This window comes from Siphateles boraxobius, unplaced genomic scaffold, assembly GCF_051911475.1.
Source record: "Siphateles boraxobius isolate OS27281-9 unplaced genomic scaffold, OSU_SipBor_1 56, whole genome shotgun sequence".
In the NCBI taxonomy this organism is placed as follows: Eukaryota; Metazoa; Chordata; class Actinopteri; order Cypriniformes; family Leuciscidae; genus Siphateles; species Siphateles boraxobius.
The window spans coordinates 1083511-1106211 of NW_027509182.1; the positions used below are offsets into that span (position 1 = coordinate 1083511).

Here is a 22701-nt window from a genome sequence, read left to right on the forward strand (position 1 = left end):
TTTAGAGCTCGTTTTCTCCTCTTTGAGCTTTTTTAAGTGCCTACTTTAAAATGGCCACAACTTCTCCAAATATTATCAGATTTCCACATGTTACACATCGTTGGAAAGCTTGGATATTATACTCTCAGAATCTATGAATAACTCAAAATGCCCCAGAACCGACTTGTGTCCCTAGTTTCCGTGACTGGTCACATATATATAATTTATATATAGCATTCTTTGGTACCCATTGACACACCATGTGTGAAAGGCTCATTAATATGCAGCTCATTATGCGGCACTTTATCCGGCCATTGTCTTCTCAGGTGTGAACACGCCTCCACGCATATTGCCTTTCCAATCAAAAAGTGTCTTATACAATTTAAATCAATGTATTGTTTTGTGTAAATGATTAGGCAAGATGATTTTCAGATCATTTTGAAGCAAAAACTCTAGGCAACAACACCCATTAGTCAAAAGTCTTGTGGACACATATTTAGTATGTGTTTTGTGGCCTTATTTCAGACACTTTAAGTTTTTCAATAACCATGCATAAACAATATTCTCTCAAAAATACAAAAATGTAAATACATCTTGCTCACATATTATGGTAGCCCTGTTTGTGCTAAATAGAGTGTAATTACACCTTTGCCATTAATATGTTTATAAGCAACTGAAAAAAGCACAAATGTCAGGGCATGTAAAAACATCTCAAGGACCCCAAAAACTACTTGGACCCCAGAGGGTTAATGAGCACATGGCTGGTTTGGTCAAGCCCTGGGGCCCTGGTGAGGCCACGCAGGACAGCACAACACCCGAACGTTCTGAGAAATCAAGAGTGGGAGGGCTTGTTGAGGATGTTATTTGAAGCTTTAGAAAGGTCCCGCCTCTCAGGATTGGCTCGACCAATGAGAAAGGTGGAGTTTCCCGGTGGGAGAATTTGATTTATGGGTCTTTGTTCCAAGAGGGCTCATTTGCATGTGCATGCTGAATGGGTGTTAGCTTGATGAAGAACTATGAAATATTATTGTAGTACTAATATGTTGTTGTTATCGACATATCATGTACACAGTCACTTCGATCTTCAAAGTACCAAGTTATAGAGACCAAATATGCCATATGATGGTGGCTAACCATAGTATGCAAAGTCTGAAACATTAATCCAGTGGTTCTCAACTGGATTAATGTGTCAAAACAACATCAGAAGGAAAATGAGATCATGAGATGTGAAAATTAGATACGTTTATACTAGAGGTGGGCATAGATTAATTTTTTTAATCTAGATTAATCTCACTGTAATTTTGGAATTAATCTAGATTAAAATGGCTCAATTGAATTCTGCCGAAGGCATTCAGAATATGTGTGCTACCCAAATAATGACTAAAAGTATGTCTTTGAGAATAGTTCGCCTTGCGTAGAGATGTGAATTTCTGCCAAAAATGCCATTCGACAATAGAGGAGCAAAAGTCGAATATTGTTAAAAAAAAAAAAAAAAACGCACACTCACAATGACAGAAAGGGAGGCCAATTTCATCTTTAGCGATTTGTCATCAAACAAACTGTTTATTAATTGAACAAGTAACATGTTTTCGTTTTTTTTTTTTTACATAGTAGGCTAATTGGAAGAAGAAAAAAACAATAAGAACGACGTAACTACAGTCCGTTTTTGCATCGCCAAACCAGATGCTCGATCGTTAGATCAAAAAATAATGTCATAATGATTTTATGTGAACCTGCCTTTACCGGCAATAGCCTCCTTCTTTTTAAACAAATTAGTTTTCAATCAATGTAAACTATTCGTGTGACGCAATACACACACATTACCGCGGGATGGCGGGTGTTCATTTCATAAACTGTACACAATGGTAGCTTATTTAACCTGTTAACCTTGGCCAGTGCGCCGACGCTCTGAAGCGGTTTTTTGTAGCCTATAAATTAATGTATATGTCCAAAAAAACGGATAATGTCATACTTTTTAGTAGTGCTATCGTGGCGTAATAATTTGTTTGGTTGTAAAATGTATTACCTGAAAGAAATGAAATCGAATGTATCGTTCTGTGGAATCATTCATTCACAGACAGCGTACGAAGATGTTCAACTAATACTTGTCTTCATCGCAGGCAAAAATATGATGCATTTGCAGATTTGCTTTCACTAGACTAAACTAGATCCACGGCCACTTCATCCAACGCTCTTGATGTTCTTAAATCTTCCAGTTACGAATCCGAGTCGAGTGTGATTGAACGCGCTTCAGGCGATTCAGTGCGTTAGGAACTGAACAGATCATTCAGACTGATTCGCGAACCGATTTAGACAGATCTGCCAACTTGTTTGATGAAGTCTTTGAACAGAATCGACTCAAAAGAGTGATTCATTTGTAAATTGAGCATCGCTCATGCTCATACAAAAGATACAGCGCGCTTGGAAAAAACTCATTTAACAACATGTAATTACATTAAAATAAATTAACGAGAGGAACGTCGCCCAACGTAACATGTAAAAGTATACACCTTGTGTCCCTGACAGGAAAATACCCTGCTGCGCGATCTGTGAGAGTAGGCGCGGCGTCAGTTATGTCAAATATACTAGGCTATACACATGGAATTGCGCGAAAATATAACGATATTCGAAAAATTCACTTTATGATCCCAACCCAACTTTGAGAATAGATTAACGGCGATATTTTTTTTATCGCCCGATAAGAGTCTCACGTTAACGCCGATAACGGCCCACCACTAGATTATACATTTCTCAAGTGGTTATATATATATATATATATATATATATATATATATATATATATATATATATATATATATATACATATACATATACAGGGTTTTTCCTGCATAGACGCCTCTCGACAAAACTCGGACAGACAGTCATGTGCTCATATACACTTTTTCCACCGTGACAGTTCTGTCGCGATTCCCGCTTGTGTCCATTCTCTAACCGTGTAGTTTGGCGATAGTGCTGCACGGATCATAATCCGCGGGTCGAGTAATAAAAACATTCCATTCAATCGAGGGTGGATGACAGCTGAATGAGTGTAATAAAGACACGGAACCCCCATCATGGTACCTAATGTACGGACGGTAACAAAGTTGCGCTGTTGAGTCTCGGCAGTTATTTATAACATTAATTATAGTTAAGAAACCTACACACGACCAGAGTGCTGTTTTTTCCTGAATGCCATCACGATTGAAACCGAGATATTAATTTCATAACAGTTCAATAAACAAATAGTTAAAATTAAGTTTACATTTTACAAAATTACATTTTTAGACTGTTTTTGTTCTGTTTTAGCAGCGAAAATAGTTCCAAACAACAGAACCATATCGCGTCTCACAGCAACACTCATCCATGATTCATTACTGAATCATTCAGCGTTTGGAACTAATCGCTTGAGTCAAAGATTCAATTGCCCATTATTAAACCGCCTCATTCTGAATCAATCAGCCGTTTGAACGAATCGTTTACATTAATGACTCAATGACTCGCTCATTAAGACGGCCGCCTGCCGCCTCCTACTGGCGGTTTAGTTTCAAAGTATCATTCTTTTCAACATTCCTTGTATATTCAAAAAATATTCAAAATAATCTCATTTAATACAGTTATAATTTTTCAATGTAAATTATTTAATTTGATTGGTAACAGCCTAGTGTCTTATTATTTTAATTGAATGCATTGATAAAATGTAAGAATTTTAAATGAAATTTAGAGCATACATTAAATAAAATTAGGGGGAAAATGCCCTTTATAAAGGTACAAAAAATTGTTCTGATAAGAGTGTTTTCAAAAATGAAACATTGACAATAAGTTTAAAGCGAGTAAAGCCTCTGTTTAGAATATAAAGAAAATGTAATTTTGCCAAACGAAGAACTTTTAATTTAAATAAATGTTAATTGTGTGATATGTTACCATATTATCATGCTTAATTGAATAATTGTAATGTGATGATCAGATGCAGATATCTAAATCAAAGAATATGGATGGTTGGCGGGTGGATTATTATTTATTTTTAACAACAGATTCGAGTGACTCAAAGTGCACCAGATTAATGAATTTATCTTTAAAATGTACAAACTTTTCTCCCGGGGGGCCATGCCCCTGGACCCCCCTAGTGTTACAATTTTACCACCTCCGCCTCATTTTGAGCCAGGAAAAACCCTGTATATATATATATATATATATGTATATGTATATGTATATGTATATGTATATGTATATATATATATATATATATATATATATATATATATATATATATATATATATGATTAACAGGGTTTATTTCTCCTTCTCAGGAGAATTAAGTGAGTGTCACATCTCTCAGGAATTACCTTTTAGAGGTCGTAAAAATCCTTATCTATGTAACAGGACCCCGAGTTCTGCCAGTAGTGTTAGCTTCATTGGGATGTTAGTCTCGGGGGAAGTTACACTGGTCGGTAACAGTTTATTTGAAGGGGTGTGCATAAGACTGACATCACACTGTCATAAACGTGACATAACACCTGTCATGAACATGAAGGAGTCTTTGTTGACATTGTTTAAAAGTTGTTTAAAAGTTGCAAAGTTGACATTGTTTAAAATGTCTTTTGCATTTGACATTGTAATAACCCTTCATGTTCATGACAGGTGTTATGTCATGTTTATGACAGTGTCATGTCAGTCTTGTGCACACCCCTTCAAATAAAGTGTTGTAGGGAGGGTGAGATTGCCGGATTGTTTTATCATTAGATAAAATGAATAATTCGTGTGTGTGATTGGTCCAGACGCTACACACGATTGCAAATGTGATATTGATTTACAACAGTTCAATAAATATGAAATTAATGAGGAGAAATTTCCGAATTACACTTTTAAATGCAAGAATTGGGTTTCAACTTACTCCAATGTCTGATACAAATGTAAAAATAATTGAAAAGAAAACTTTTAAGTGGTTCAAATGTTGGCTTATACCTTACTAAGATTTGATTTATACATTGTTTATACTCTTTTATTATATACATAAATTGACCATGGTGAACATATTTAGACAATATGAGAACCTAATTCTGTTTTCAGACAGTTTAATATAACTTTCAGAAGAGTCCAGTAAAAATGTCACTGCCACTCGTCAACCGCGCCTGTCACAGTTGCTAGGCAACAAGAATAATCCTCCCTTGGCTAGTCCGTCCCATTTAACATTGCTCGTTCTGACCTGCGTGACCTTTGAACTCTGCGTCCTTCAAAGCATGTAGCCTCTTAGGGACTGTTTACACAAACCTGTTTTCACGCAAAACTTGTTATGCGTTTTGGCAGTTCATTTACACGACAATAGCATTTTGGGTGCTGAAAATGCAAACTTTTGAAAACGGGTTTCTAAGTGCAAGTTTTTGAAAACAAAAAAAAAGTGAATCTCTGAAGACGATGACGTCTTTCACATCTGTATTACGTGTTCAGTCTCTAGTCTTTCATTGCCATCTGATGGCCTGGCAGCAGAATACAGCGTTTTTAATAGTTTTTGCAGATATGTGTGAATGGGGATTGTTTTGACATTGGTGTCGTGTATACGTGGTAAACTCAAAGGAAAAAAAAGTATCTGTTTTAAGCATATCGTTGTCGTGTAAACGTACCCTTGATTTGCAGATTCAATGGCCCATTTATTTACCGCCACCTACTGGCAGGTTTAGAGTAACACTCATAAAAATAAAAATAAATAATATATTTTGGGTATATATTGGGTATATTTTGTCCAAAAATAAAAATTCAGTTTGTTTACATTTACTCATTCTTATATCATTTCAAACCTGTATGTGTCACAAGGTTTTTTTTTAGACAGACAGATTAAGACTCCAACACGAGTTTAATTACAAATATCCAAAAGACAAACAGATGGTGCCAACACACATAAACACAACCAGATGGTGGCAACACGCATAAATGCAAGAGAGACCAGACAGAGAATGTACAACTTATATAGGATAACTCAAACAAGATGATAGAACACAGCTGAAACAAACTAATAATGATGGTAACCAAGGAGACAAACGAGTGGCGGGAATCTGAACAAGGAAGACACGTGACAAATGAAAACAAACTGAAAGTCCATAAAGAATTTTTTTGCGTAACATAAAATACATTTTGAAGAATGTTGGTAACCAACCTGTAAAAATCATGATCCTTGAATTTTGTGTAATATATTTTTAATACATTGAATCAAATAAAAAAATAAAAACTTTCTAAAGCTTCTTTTTGTAATGTCTACTTAAGGCTTTCCTCATTTAACACAATCATGTCTTTAAATTATCTTTTGGCGGTAATTTCTCAGACAAATTTGATGTGCGATTAATTTGCCTGAGAAATTAGATTAATTAATCTGCACAATTTAATTAATTAGTTCAAAATGTTAATTGCTTGACAGCCCTAGTAAATACATTAATTTATTTATTTGTGTTTTACTGAACATTTCTCTTTTAAATACATTGTTCATTGAACTTTCTACTCATCAAATAATTTTTAAAAAATCACATTTTCCACAATGATATTAGGCAGCAACTTTTTTTTCCCACCATTGATAATAAGAACCATTATTAATAATTGAGAACTAATTCAGCATATTAGAATAATTATCAAATAAATGCAGCCTTGGTGAGCATAGGAGACTAAAAAAAAAACATTTAAAAATCTTAATTTAATCCAAATGTTTGACCATTAGTTTACATAAGCATTAAATTGGCCATTTGCCACTCACCTCTCTGGATATATCAACATTTGACATTGGAAACTCCACTGCGGTCGACTACTTGTTTAATGTTCAATATTTTAAGTAGGACCCAAAAGAACCTTCTGAGTATTGCTGTCCTTTCTTGTCGTATTTTGCTGTGGCACATATATCTGTTTCTCTTGACCTTCAAAATCATCTCAGGAGGGTTATGAGAGGTGAAAGCCTCGTTTAGTAAACCCGAGTTGAATTACAGACATGCTGCATGTCAGTGTGTACACTGGGAGACGGCAGTTAAATGGGAACTGTCTTTCTGATGAAGTGGGAGCAGTTGGGATGTTGAACCCTTGACTCACTGGTCCGTTCCATTTTGAAATGGTTTTCTGTTGAAATATCACTGCATTAACCATCAGGTGAAATATGACATTGTTTGTCATTTTACAACCTTCAAAGTGTTACAAGATGTTGAGATATAATTGGAACAAGTGCAATAAAAATGTTTTAGACAAGTACACATTTCAACTACTGTAGTTAAGGCAAACAACTATATACAGTATAATTTATATTCAACTCTCTATACATTTATTTGTTGCAGAAAGCTGAATTTAATAAAATGATAATTGTTGAACAGTGAAAAAAATTGTTATCACAGAGTTGCTTATTATCTTATATTGCTAAATCTAAAGTCAAAAATTGTGGGATGTTGTTTCAATACAATAATATTACATATTTGAGACCAAGATTCTATTGCATGACATCACTAAAGCTCTGATATAATATACTCATACTGCAGGTGCTCTGTGGGGGCCGTCAAGTTTGCCCTTGCTGTTTGATGTGTCAGTAAAAGCGTGATGTTATCAGGCCTGGTGGGACAGACTGTGACTGGAATGGTTTCAGGTCTGTGAAGCAGCGTTCTCTGTGTATTTGGTCTCTGCAGGCCAATGCCTCATATCCTTACGTCCCTGACAGACTCAGATGGGCTAGAACGGAGCTCGACCTCACAGGTCACTCAATCAACCTTCACCACAGGCCCTCTGCCCTCACCTCTGTAGCCCCTTTCCACTCTACATCTCTTTCTCTATCTCTCCATTTCCTTTAGACTCTCTCTCACATGCCCATCTTCCATATGGAAGCCTCTCAAGTCTCCCACCCACTGAGAACAAAGAGGTCTCTCACATCCTGTCATGACCGTTGGCCAAAGCCCCCTACCTCACCTGCAATGACCTCAATGCTGCCCATTTTCCTCATCCCCAATCCTCATCAGTATCGGACAGGATGCACATACACAATGTGATTTATGTACAAAACATCCTTTGTTGGTTCTGGAACTTCCTATCAAATAATTATAACCCTGTCCACAACCATAAACCTACCCTCCTCTATGCTTACTAGACCTTATACAAAATCTTTAGAGCTTTAATGACTTAAATGATTTTACACCTGGAGAACGGCTCTCTGTTAGCATTCCCTTTTACCTTAAAGGGAGTTGCTTTGCTAGTGTTTTAATTTAGTAAAATGGCTGCCATTAGAGAAGGATGGATTTTGTCCACAGAATGGTCACAATTACATTATCTACCTGGGATTTGAGGGAACGATTTTAATGTGTAATGTATTGGAAAATTTTATTTTCTAGGGCTTTCCAAGTTAACTTAAATGGATAGTTTACACAAACAATGAAAAGTGTCCAAATCCGAGAGTTTTGTTCATCTTTAATAAATACTTTTTTTTTTCATTGAAACCTTAAAAGATGTCTGTCCCTCCATTGAAAGTCCCTTCACCTAAAACTTTAATGCTTCTAAAAGTTGATTGAGAAATTGCAAAAGTAATCCATATGATGTATAGATATGAATTTATATGTGAATTTATATGAACAGATTTAATTTAGGCTTTTATTCATATAAACGTTGATCAACTCGCGTACATGGAGAAAGTCAAATATAGTAAACATGGAAGCTCAACCTTACTTGTTTCATTTAATATTACAGGTCTGAAATCATGACATTTACCAGTTATTTTATTTAGACATTTTTTTTTAACTGTAAGAGATTAAAAATAATATACAAATCTTTTGTAGTAAATTAGCTCAAAAGGGAAATATGAAGAATTAATTGTAAAAATATTTGGAGCAGTGAATTGAATTAACTTGATGTAGCAGAATTAATATTACAATCAATAAACCTGTTCGTCCAACGAACATTCAGTATTAATTGAACTCTCAGAAAGTTTTTTTTCGTGGTCACAGAAAAATATTTCTTTCTATTTCTTACTGGGTACAGTACTACTCAGAGCATGTAGCTGTGATCACATCATTAAAGGCACTTTGTATTGCAAGCATTGCCCACAGAAACTACTCGGGTGAATGTGCACAAACGTTTTATTCAACTAAGTCACGAACACAGTATATTACAGGCAGATACAACTACAGTCACAATTTATACAAAAATCACAAATATTCCAAGTGTTTCAAGGCCAAACGATTGATTTGTGTAAGGAACATACCCAAAAGCGATCACCGTCTGCATCCACCGTAAAGCTCAGATCCGTTGTACACGTTAAAAATTGCCACCATTGAAAGCGTTACATTAGCTTTGATTGTGAAATGGTATTGGTATTGTATTTGTCTCGTGAACGACTGTGTCATGCTAAAGTTTGGAAGTATCTTTTAAATGACTGTCAGGGCTCTCAAGTGTCACTCATTGAGCGTGACAGTCACTTATTTCGGTCTTTTGTCACACTCTCCTGCCACACATTATATTTCTCACGCTGAAAAACTATTTGTATTATATTTAATATGCCGCAGCGCCCAAAACTCTGGCCGCGCCGCTCTCATTGTGGAACCGGCAGGAATCAAGCGCGCCTCCTCTCGTGTTGTTCGTCGAGCTACACAATAGCCAATATGCAACATGACTTTTTGTAATAGTTTTATACTGTTTTGGTTCTGTTTTTGTAATAACCTGCGACTGTACTTTTATTTGCCTTTTATATGCATTATATTGAAGTGTTTAGGGTATGGGTGGAGTAAGGTGCTTTACAATATGTATGGAAGTATAATTATATAAATAATGTAATTTCTACTTTTACAAATGTTTCCAACAAATTAAAACAGGTCAATTTAGCTCAAAGGGAATTATTAATTAATTAATTAATAGGTAATTTTAATTTGTTTAATTTATTATGAGTCACTTATTTTACGCCTGAACAAATGGATCGTTCACTCTGTGGTGGAGATTAATATCCAAACTATATATAGCAGTTTAAGACATTTAATTTGTACGCCTAACACAAGAACACTTTAAATACTACAAGACTTTATTAATTATAACACATGAAAAACATCAAACACATTAACACAAGTTGCAGAAAGAAATTAAGTGAGGAAAGAATGATGAGGGAAATGATGTAATCCCAAGTTTCTAGCACTATGTGCACATTATAACGAACTTGAACGAACCATCAATCATTTATTTATCCTTCTATCGCTTCCTTGGCAGGGGTATTTAATTTTGTATCAATGCACCAGTTCAGCTATAATCCCGAGGCTATACTTGCGTTTGTGTTGGTGTCTTTGATGGGGAATTCCCTTCATGGTCCTTGCTGGAGAGGGGGGTTCCCAGCAGTTCTCTAGTTAGCTCAGACTGGATGGCTCCCACTATATTTATGTTCCTAGATTGTTGATTCGTAATTTGTGTGGAATACTGTTTAAACAAATCTTCTCTCTCCAATTTGCTCTCAGATCCTACAGTGTGGATTAAAAGGGATGCCAAGGGGTCCTGACCAAGCATCCATACTGTATGTGACAAACTGAGAGTGAGAGCATATTATCAAACCTATCCTTAAAAACAGAAGGATATACTATAGGACTCAAAGATGCTCCAGAACAAAAAAAGATGTTGATCCAGGAACAAGTTGCACTTTGGTAAATCACGTCAAGCAGTTGTTTCAGCGGTTGGGTTCCTCATTGAATGCGTTTCCAGCAGTTCTTCAAGCAATAAGGGTGAGGGTGTGAGTTTTCACTTTTGTCAATGAAGTTGTTTCCAGCCGATTAAGTTTTCAATTCCTGCATAGATTGAAAAGCCTTGTTGTCGAAAACCATTTCCTTGAATACACTTGAGGAAGTTCAGTGTTTGCATTCATACGCCGCCACAGGGAGCATTCCCAAAACCGAATGAGAAATGACAAGTATTTAACAGGCTCTGGTCTTCTTTTGCTTTAATTTTAAAAGGGAATGTTGTAATTGTTCCCTTCTCCTACTGTTCATGGTACTTGCTGAATCGGGACAAATTATCCCTGGATAATTTCCTACAATTGTTCCTCTACAGGGAAGAGACTTATTTTAATCCAAGTTCTTTCTCATTTTGAAAGAATTTTAAAATGCCAGCGTCAGATTTTGTTTTTTTCATCCTCTCACCAAATGAACCCTGGTCTCCTGTAGGCAGACTGTGGTAGATGAGATGACGGAGAAGAGTGTATTACATTTTTACATGTTTGACCTTTCAGAATCGTTTTCGTACATATTCTGCAGGTAACTGTCAATCTTTTGTGCCGTTTCGTAACTGGCATCATTCAAGCTTTGCTGGAGAAACGAGGAGAACTGGGGGGAACCCACTTAATATTCACATGGCAGTCATGGTGAATTGAAATGAATGAGTGAGAAAGACTAAGGGTTTGTGAGTGTGTTGGAGCGAGAGAGTGTGTGTGTGTGTGGGAAGGTGAGAGAATGTGTGAGAGAATGCGAGCAAGAAAAAAAAAACACACTGCAGACTGTGAAATTGACGATTGGGATTGGCACGATGGCCGTCGCTTAAAGTTTCATCTCTACATGTAAATAAGACTGCACCGCTGTAAAACACTCCGGAAGAGAAAGAGATGGGTGAATGGATGTTTAAAAAATTTGACTACAGCTGCCCATGAAATCACACTATATTGACTCCTGATATGTAGCTGGTTCTGGGGATAATTCGTTTTTGGAGGGTATCTTTCTGGGGAAAAAAGACCAGCCGGGTCAAGTTAATGTAACATTGTAGCTGGGTTGTTGCTTGGCCAAGATGGTCAACTGGATGGACATTAGCTTTATCAAATTTACATTTACATTTATTCATTTAGCTGACGCTTTTATCCAAAGCGACTTACAATTGCTATATTTCAGAGGTCGCACGCCTCTGAAGCAAATAGGGGTTAAGTGTCTTGCTCAGGGACACATTGGTGTCTCGCAGTGGATTCGAACCCGGGTCTCTCACACCAAAGACATGTGTCTTATCCACTGCGCCATTACCACCCCTGACGCGCCATCACCACCCCTGACAAATGGTAGTCTAGCTGATCATCCAAGACCATTTTGGATAAGTTTTGTATAGCTGGACTTTTGACTGTTAGCATTCAATCTTTTCCACTTATTTTGCTAAGTTTGGGCATTGTTTCATAGCTAAAATAACCGTAGCTATAACCAAAGTGGGATACAATTCTGCTCAAGGATATGTGGTTTACTTGCTACTGAGTACCGCAAACAAAACTTTGAGTATAGTGCAACATTTTATTTGTTTTTTTAAGTGCTTATTTTCAACAACTTAATTTCTATACGAACTGACTCTTAGAAGTTGTGTAACGGCAATCAGATTGGAACTTGACATTTTAGTATGCAACTGCTCAGACTAGGATCAGCTATTGACCAACTTGGACCAACTAGAAACAAGGTAAAATCAGATAAGCCATTAAGCAGGTTTTAGCTACATTTTCAAGCAGGGTAAGAACTTGTTGACTTTTCCACTCAGTTTCTCCAACCTTTTTAACCACTTATATGTTTGTTTACACGTATGACCTTGGCTGTTAAATAATATTTCAGCATCATTTGATTATTATAGACTTGCAGGAAAAGTAGCAAATAGAAACGGTCTGTTGGCTGATCTAGGTAGTAGACTGGAAGGTATAGGAAGATATTGAAATGACATTATAGACTATTATAGACAGATAGCAAATGCTACATTTGCCAAGTAGCACAGAACCAAATGTATTCAAAAAGTTGTGGGAGATTACTTGAACAAATATTCATAAAGGTCATGTTTTCCGATATTCAACCAACCATCTTCCCAGATTTGTTATGAGTTTGTTATGAATATTGTTGTTGTCATTTATTAAATACTAAATATTTTGTATTAATTAGTTGTTATATTTCTTTTTCTACTGCTCCTTCTTCTGTTTCTTCTTCTGTTTCTTCTTCTGCTGCTGCTTCTCCTGCTGCTCCTCATCCTCCTCATAGATTTCAAACTAAATTTTAATCAGAAAAATCCCTATTCTATTTTTCCCCCCAAATTGTAGCACTACTATTAGTAGTAGTTAGGGGGGCACCGATCTGATACTCCGTATCGGTATTTGCTCCAATACTGCCATTCTTTGCCGGATCGGAGGTCGGTCAGACAAGAACGATCCAAATCCGATATTGTTCATGCGTATACTATTCTGTGTTATTGTTAAGCCCCACAAAAGGCACAAAAACATTATAAAGCACCAGAAAGTTCCACAAACTATATTATAACTGTAAGTCTATAGTATAATGTGAGGTATAAATGAATATTTAAGTGTTTAAATTCAAGTTCACGTAAACTCTTCCCTCCGCTGTGGCTGTCAGTCATTGTCCATTCAGAATTCAAACAGCGCGTCGCGCTTTGTTACGACAGTCAACACGATGAAACTCACCAAGAGGATTCAATTTTACTATTATTATACTTGATCTGTAGATAAAGGTCTATGATTTTGCATAAAACAACTTTATTGCTTTACCTTAATTATGTTACTTTCTACCGGGTGTTTGATCACAGCACTGGAATAGAGAGCACAATATTGTTCTTCAAGCGCACAGTAACTGAAATTGAAAACCGTTAAAAGAAAAGGCTCAATGAACTATTGCATAGATATATACTGTAGAATACAGTACGCATCAATGTCTTTCCTTTGTGTTCTGAATTTTTGAATGCGGACTCGAAGCGATGCGCTGCGATGTTGCTTCAAGAGCATCACTTATTTTCTCTTATTTGTTCCCCACTAAATACTGTTTTTTTTTTTACCAAATGTTCAGATTTTATACTATTATTATTATTAAGCGTAGCATCAGTTCTGGCAGGTCACGTTAGTCAGTATGGCATTCTTATTCCCCTTGAATCAGAAAACATTCTCGAATCATGCTGTATTTAAAATCTTGAATAATGATGTCTTCAATATATTCATGTTGGTTCTGTTCTGTTTACCCTAAGGAGGGTTATTGCTGCTCTTATCCATGCTAGGCTGCATGGATGCGCAAGGAGTTATTGCCCAGAACAGAACCATACCGCCAATCCTAACTGTATGGTAATTGTCAATCGTATTTGACGATAGTGGTCCTGATAGAAGTGCAATTGTGAATTTATTTATTTATTTATTTATTTATTTTCCTAGAGTAACTTTTACTGCTGAATTATCCACTAATCTAGTATATGATAGCATTTTTGTCATAGATTATGATCATATATTTTTTGATTTGTTGTTTTTCTTTATAATAAAGTTGTCTGTATTTAGTAGATTCTGTTTAACACACAAAATAGTTATTATCAGTTCAACAAACAGAGTTTGTTGAGTTAAAAAAGAACTGCGCTGGTATCGGTATCGCTCGATACTCAGAATTTTTGGGATCGGATCGGTTCTGGAAAAATGGTATCGGTGCATCCCTAGTAGTAGTACCCCGAAATCCTGTACGGGTCCTGTTTGGTAAACCCACACCCACAGTACTTAACCCTCTGAGGTCGGCGCGCGATAGTCTCGCTTTTTTTCTTATAAGTGCAAAAGAAACTCAAAATACTCTGTTGATTTTGATCTTACATATTAAGTGTTGTACATCATTAGATCCTGATAAGTGTCTATTTTTTTGTGGATACTCACAATAAAAATAAATTGTTGTGCTTCTCGCCAAATAAAGAAAAACCAACATGATGCGCGTTCTGCCTTCTCTCTGTCAGTTAAGTCCATTCTGAAACTCGTCCGAAAATTAACTGTAATTCCGCGAATACTTGTCATACAGGCACGAGTGTTTTTCCATAATGAAGCTAGAACTCTCTTCTTTTAAATGAATTTAAATAAAAAAACAAATATTCTCAGTTTATGTAATCTGTATGAAAAGAGAGAGATGTCAGTCTTTTTCTTTCCAGCTCATTATACCTGATTACGTGTTAATGTGCCACGCCCATGGAGAGTGCGCGGTATTCAAACGCAAATGATCTAAGGCAAGCCATTCAAACATGCCAACGCCCACCAGCTGGATTATAAAACGCATCGTTGTGAGGAATAATACTATCTAATAACCCTGGAAAATGTACCAGAAGTGCTGGTAATTTCATTTTGCGGAGCAACGGATCCAGCTGATGTAGTAAGTCATTTATTCTTAAGTGCTTTGTTCTAATCGCGATATTGAATAGTGTCTGACTGTAAACCGCAAAAAGACTGTTTAAATATGAATTGCGTGTCTGTGTGTAGGCTAAATGATGAATGAACGGCACAGGCGCATGCACGCTTTGTTTACTACAGTTATACAGCGCGTGTCTGTGCCGTTCATTCACTCTCACCTGCACCTACATTAGTAAACGTTATGTTTACATGAACACATCCAAACTATATTGCTATAGCCTACTAAGATGAGTAAAAATAGACTGAAATATGTTGAAATAAAATGTCTGTATAAGCAACAAACTGTAAATTCACATGTATATGCTAATATATCATACACTATATGTTACAAATATTGTAACAAAGAATAAATATGAATGTTTAGACACGATTTTGTGATTAGTTTTGGATAGATTATAAAGTTTTGACTGTAAAAAAAGACTACTGTCACATTAAATAGGTACGGTTTTGTTCACCAATTTCTGCTCATAGTTAAATATACTATAGTATGATGTTTTGTCAAAAATAAAGTAGGTATATTGAATTATCAACTAAGATGTTATTATAGTGTTTCTTCCAATATTCAAACTAATGAATCCTTACCTTTTTAATACGTATGATAAAATATATACTTTTTTACAAAGAAATACACTTGAAATATTGTTAAAATTGTAATTGTTGTTGTAATTGTAACCTATTTGTAATTGGTTACAATTTCTAATTGTAAAATGTATATATAGATAATTTCTTTTGTCCTTGCATTCTTTGGGATTCTGTGACACCTGTGTGAAAGGGCTAATTAATATGCAGCTCATTATGTATGTGGCACATTATCCGGCCTTTGTCTTCTCAGGTGTGAACACGCCTCCACGAATATTGCCTTTCCAAACAAAAGGTATCTTATAAAATTTAAATCAATGTATTGTTTTGTGTAAATGATTAGGCAGGATGATTTTCAGATCATTTTGAAGCAAAAACTCTTGGCAACAATGCCCATTAGTCAAAAGTCTTGTGGAGACATATTTAGTATGTGTTTTGTGGCCTTATTTCAGACACTTTAAGTTTCAGTTTTTTCAATAACCACGCATAAAGATTATTCTCTAAAAAATACAAACATGTACATACATGTTGCTCACATATTACGGTAGCCCCGTTTGTGCTTTATAGAGAGAATTTACACCTTTGCCATTAACATGTTTATAAATAACTGAAAAAAGCACAAATGTCAGAGCATGTCAGAACACCTCAAGGACCCCAAAAACCCCTTAGACCTCAGAGGGTTAAAAGTACTTAACCTGTTATCCGACAGCAGCACTTAACTTTTTATCCGACAGCAGCACTAATTTAATTCGGTACCCGACACGTTTGACATAATGCCTGCGACCCAAACCGCACCTGCATTAAATCTATCAGGTAGACACAATTATTTATTGTCTCATGTAAAGCAAGCAGTCAAACCAACATCAGGCATTCTGAGGAGGAAAATAGACACATGGTAATAATTTGGAACTACAGATCCACTGCCCAGTTAGTTATGTCAACAAAAAGGATTAATGTAGTTTTAACACAAATGAATTAAGTAAGCTTCAGTTTTAAATATATTATAACTAGTGGTGGTGGTAGTAGTAGTAGTAGTGTTTTTTTAATGAAATAATGCATAGACAGTTTCATGGCTGGTAAAATATGTATGGCAGGTACATTTTCACTGGCCATTGGCAGATGTGGCAAAATGTTAGTTTTTGACTTTAAAGCCCAATGTAAGTCAAACTATTTTGAACAAATTTTAAAAGCGCAGAGCTCATGCCACAAAAGAGTGTAAATCGCGAAGGAATGACCAGACATTGTTTGCTTGTGGATGGGAGTAGCAGTGGTGCTTTAAAAGTGGATTAACAAAAAGATGCTACTTTTTGAGAAGGTTTAAGGTTTGTGCAAGCTTGTTTGTGTAAGCTTGTTTATGTTGAAAGAGAAGGAAATCTCATTCCTTATCCCCGTAAGGACAATAATGACGTTACAGGATGCCCTGCGTACCCCGTGCTCTCATTGTGCGGACCTTCCATCTTATTTCTGCCCAATTCAGCCTGGCCATGACCGCCTAGTCTCCTGACCTTCACTCCAGACTGTTTATCTGCAGCTCCAGTTGAAAGACAAATAGGAACTCAATAACGCTCAACATTAAATCGCCAACACCATTGACCGAGGGTGGCCGCAGACACAGGATGCCAGCTGCATTGTTTAGTGCTGGCAAAACAGTGCACGGCAGGATTTCCTGCCTTTTCTCTCCCTGCAAACAGTCACCCTGGCCACCATAGAACGTGGCTGTTTGGGGGGTGAGGGGATGAATCGGCTGCCCTCGTGGGATTTTACACTGAATTTTATCTGTCTGCCTTCACCCCCCTACTTCTCCACTGCTGTCTCGCCCCTCCTGCATTCCCTATCTCTCTTGCTCTTTCTAATCAAACACGCGTTCACGAGCTTTCTCTCTTTCACACCCTTACATCTTCTCTCCTCTTCAAGCACGTACATGCTCACACATTGTCCCGAAGTTCAAAGAGAGTGAAACAGCGACATGTCAGCTGACCGGCCCCCCTCCAATCAGATAAGTTCTGATATAAGTCTTTAGCAGCTGCTTGGATCAGATGGAGTGTGCGGGAGCGCTAGAGGAGGCAGTGCGGTGCAGTATGGCTAAGTAGTGGCGAGACGCGCACACACAGCGAGAGAGCACGAATGATAGAGCGTGCGCTCCTCTTCTCTGGCATGGATGAGTCCAGCATTCTGAGGAGACGCGGGCTACAGGTAGGGAATATAAAGCGATGTGGGGTGTGGGTGTTTGCCGCTTCGTTGGGAGTTTTGTTGCTTTTGCGTGAAGACCTGGATGTGGGATGAATTACAGAATGGAGTCTGTGCCTCCGCATGCTGAAACATCCAAATGCTGCACTAGAAGATGAAGTGTGTGAGTTTTGTCTTTGAAAAGACTGCAAAGTGCAAACATTTGGTACTTGTTTCTGAATGTTTGCAAATAGTTTATTCCTTTAGAAATTCTCAGTTTCTCAGATCAATATCAACTTCACAAAACTGATACACTAGGAAAATATGTATTTATTTATTTATTTTAAAAAAAGAAGTTGTCTTTCTTTTGTCTAGGTTCTTGGTAATGGTAATAAGACCAAAGGAAGCTGTAATTTACCGACATATAACTCATATTGATGTGTTTGACAGCACATTTAATGCGACCAGTTGCTGTCATGGTATGTTTTTAATTTATTCAATTTTTTTATTCTATTTTATTTTTAAAATTGAATTCAGGCTGGATTCTGAGTAAGATGGTTTCAGATCAGTTGTAATACATGCTAAAGAATAAATAATCTATTGGTCTTTTCCATCTTAGTGTATTACCTATGTGTTATTGGCAATAAATGTGAAAATATCTAAGATATTTAGTTGGCTTAAAAAAAATCTTTTTGTGTTCATTGTTGTATGTCATTGAGACACATGCATTTCCGAGTGATTTTTTTCTTCTTCTGCAGAATAAAATATATATATATCTAGGAATGTTGGTGACTAAATAGTTTTGGTTACTGTTGACTTCCATTGTATGGACTCAGGACTAACTAGAATTCCATCCAATTTTATACAGTTTATTTTATGTTAGGGAACTTCCTGAAGGCATTGAGTTAATATTGTAATTGTCAATATTGTGTGTTACATGGCTAAATTTAAACAGGTTGGTGTCGGTTAGAAGGTTGAGTCAATTAGCTGCTTTATGTCAATTACATCAAGGTAGCTGCAGCAAGCAAGGCAATTGTTCTGAGACCCACTAAACACACAGCGTCACTTCTAATTGTGTTTGGGAGAGCTTTCACTTTAATATAATTATGTTGGAGTTTAAATCTAAAGGCTTGCTCACACCAAGAGAGAATATTCGCCACACAGTCTTCAATAGAAACGATGTGTTTATTTTAACTTAATGAATTCCTATTTACACCTGGGACGATAATTTGTATTTGTCTGACAACAGAGCAAGGCTGTTTTCCCCTATATATCATTAATTCATTCGTACATTCATTCATTCATTTGTGCAATCGTTCATTTGTGCATTCATTTGTGCATTCATTCGTTCATTCATTTTTTGCATTCATTCATTCATTCATTCATTTTCTTTCTTGTATTGTTTGCATTCATTCACTCATTCCTTTTCTTTCTTGTATTGTTTGCATTCATTCATTCACTCATTCCTTTTCTTTCTTGTATTGTTTGCATTCATTCACTCTTTGAAGTATAGTTCACCAAAAAAAAGAAAAGAAAAAGAAAATTCTATTATCATTTGCTCACCCTTATGTTGTTTAAAACCTGTATGAGTTTCTTTCTTCTGTTCAACTAAAAATAATACATTTTGAAGAATGTTGGTAACCAGACAGTCGACTATAGCCATTGACTTTCATAGTAGGAAAAATACAATAGCAGGAAGTTCTCTAAAAATGCACCCCCCCCCCCCACACACACACACTAGTATCTCAGATTTATGAGATCATAGCCTGAGGCAGAGTGCAGAATAGTGCGTAGACATGTATTTGTGAAAACACCGTGTCCAACATGAAGTCATTCTGCAAAACACGGATTCTTTATTTTTACTAAACTTCGTTCGTTCATTTGTCTTTTACAAGCAAGAAGACCGCTCAATTGAAGTTTTACAGTCTCAGTTTAGACAACATGCCGTATAAATGATCAGTCATCTTTCACTTTCCAAAGCATTGATAATATGTCCTCACTACCTTCCAAATGTTCTGCCTATAATGACATTAAATTGAGTAATGCAATTCAAAAAGACTAAATCATATTGCTTACCAAATAAACATGGGTCTTCCTGGCTGTATCTTGTAGGATTGCCTGGATCTCTAGGATATTGTTGTCAGCAGAACATATTGAAATGGGCAGTTAATACTGGCAGGTAATTAGAATGAATAGACAGTAGTGGTGCTGTATTAGCTTTGTAATTACAGTTGCAGTGAATGAGTGCTTTCAGAAGTCTCATGGGGTCACCTATCCCTGCATTTATTTAGTTGCATTGAGCTTCACTTCACATTTTAGGCCTGGTCTAATAAAAAAGATGTGCACATGTAATTTGCATGAAAGTAATTATTTGGCAATTTTGAGGTATATGGATTGTTTTTGGGGTTTTTTTGTGTCTAAGAGGGGTGCAATTAAAATATGTTTATGGAAGTCAATAAATACCTGTTGTGATATGCCTGACTTGCTCTCATATTTGTTTTGAATTATGTGTATAGTGAGTAATCTTAGTTTGTCACTTTCACAAAGGCTGGCTAGGTCAAGAGTGCTTTGCTGAGCATAATATATGATGATATATCAGAATTCAATAAGTGTGATTGATAATGTCTAATGAAGGAGGTTTGTGCCCATATTGACACATCAATCAATTCTCATTCTCCACACTATTAATGTGCATGATTCACATATTAACTGTTTGGCTTTTTATTTTTATGCACTGCAAAGCAGACTGTGCTGTGCATTTACTATGGCTACGTTCACAGTCACCTGCTTTTACTTACTGCTCAATGTCCTGTTCATAAAGCAACTTCTCGAATACTGAGTATGAATGTGCATTTCTGTATTCTCTTATCAGTAACCATTGAGACAGTGACCAAAGTAATATCAAAGATGGCCATGGACATACATCTGAAAAGTCTTTTCACTTTTGACGCAACAAGAGTCTAATCAAGCCATGAGTTCATCCGTCAAATCATCATTAACCTACAGCAGCTTATATATTTAGGTGGAGAGCACAGAGTATTTGAGTTATGCGTAGAACACAAAACGTACAGGGCTCTGGTGGAAAACAGTGAATGGATCTAAAACCTTCATATCTCATATCTCCATTACTGTAAGATACCAAACCACACATGGAAACCCGCAACACACTGTACAGATGCGTTTGTTCAGCGTAGAGATGCTCTCTCATACTCTGTGAAAGAAAACTAGTTATGCTCATACAGTCCAGGTTTTCCAAGAATGCAGTTGTGAGTCCAGAAAATGTATGTTTGTTATTTTGGTTTTAGAATGCTGTTGTTGCTCCAAATAACTGAACTGTGTGTGAACGTAACCGTTAATTTCCCTAAGCGCAAAAACATTGGCCTTGTGGGGCTTTCAAAACATTGCTCTGTTTGTCTGATCAGCCCTATCCAGACCAACATAGCAACATGATTTCTACCAATGGAATGAGTTTGGGTGGGGCTATCTTTTTAAATGGCTAATAGAGGACTAGGGGAGTGTTTGTGGGAAATCATTATTTTTGCAGTTCCAAGCAGGTCAATTAAATAATATAAAATGTTTTGTTATGTTAAACTTAAACGCTATATCCTGCTGCTGGATTCATCTAAAAATCTAATACTGCAACAACAGAGCATGTTTGTTCTGATATGTGGGGTAGTTTTGAGTTCTTTCTATATTCATGGCAATATCAAAAGCCCACCAGTCCAGCTCAGTGTGTGTTCCGCTCTTTTGGAAGTTATCAGCACATCTAAGTTAAATGTGTGTGCTCTGCATGCCATATGCTGCCTATCTGCTCGGTTGACACAGTGTTAATCTAACAGTGGGAGCCCGACTCTTGGCCAGTAAATACACACTTCTTCATATACACTTCTTAGACTGCGGGCGAATCATAAATTGAGAGGGAAAAAATGGAGATATAGCCTTTCATGGATTGCAGAAGGTAAGTTAAGTTAGACTTTGTGGAGAGATTGAAAAAAAAAAATGAAATGAGAAGAGAAATTGCAAAGGTGGGTCTGACTGACGTAAAATTTAGAAATGTTAAAATTAGATTGAGGTGCTTTTTACCTTCAGAGGTGCTAATGAAAGGAAACAAGTACAGGAAACGCTGGTTAAATGACCCACATCAAACAAATGTGCATTTTCTCCAATTGTTGCTTGATGGAGATTAGATTAAATTAAATTTGCTTGGAAATCATTCACTGTTTTTGTCCTACGTAGAATTAGATATTTTAAAATGAATAATAATATTTACATTTAAAATTTTAATTTAACATCCTATGTAGCAGAGCTGTGCTCATAAATGTATTACTTATATTTACATATATTTGATATTTACAATATTTTCCTTTTAATTATTTTATGTTGATAAATTAATGTGTCAGAGGAAACAGAGGATCCACATGCAAAGGCAAGTTCTTGCTATAGTCTTTAATGAAGAATTAACATAGGCAGTCTGTCGTGCAACGACACAGACCTGGAATAAACTCAAAGTCAGTGTTCTTTACAGTAGGTCAGCAGAAACGGAAGACTCCTGTCTTGGTGATAGTTTGCAGAGCTGGACGTTCATGTAGGGCAGTAACACCGTCCTTGTAAGTGCCACAAAGCCACAGAGAGAAGACTGGTAGAAGGCCACAAGCAGCAGGGTGACAGGACGGAGAAAGCGCACAAGACTAGCACAACTCCTCTTGACTAGACAAGATAATACAAGGTAAATCTTAATGGAGATGACATGTAGCACAGCCATGACTCACGTACACGCATAATAATCCGACAAAGAGCAAGGGGAACAAACGCTAGAAGTAGAGAGAGAGTAAGTGACAACAGGT

At 36.5% G+C, this 22701-nt stretch overlaps 1 protein-coding gene across 13 annotated transcripts in view; it reads left to right on the forward strand.

Moving 5' to 3' along the window:
- Positions 1-22701, forward strand: part of mast4 (microtubule associated serine/threonine kinase family member 4) — a 184432-nt gene that overhangs the window by 68234 nt on the left and 93497 nt on the right. The window contains exon 1 of one of the 13 annotated variants that reach the window (XM_077206331.1): positions 17763-17884. The exons of 11 other annotated variants lie outside the window; for them this stretch is intronic. In XM_077206331.1, coding sequence (XP_077062446.1) covers positions 17816-17884 — 69 coding nt within the window. In that variant the 5' untranslated portion in view covers positions 17763-17815. Of the gene's footprint in view, positions 1-17762; positions 17885-22701 lie in introns of those variants that run through there. One more of the 13 variants, XM_077206332.1, reaches the window with a different exon arrangement.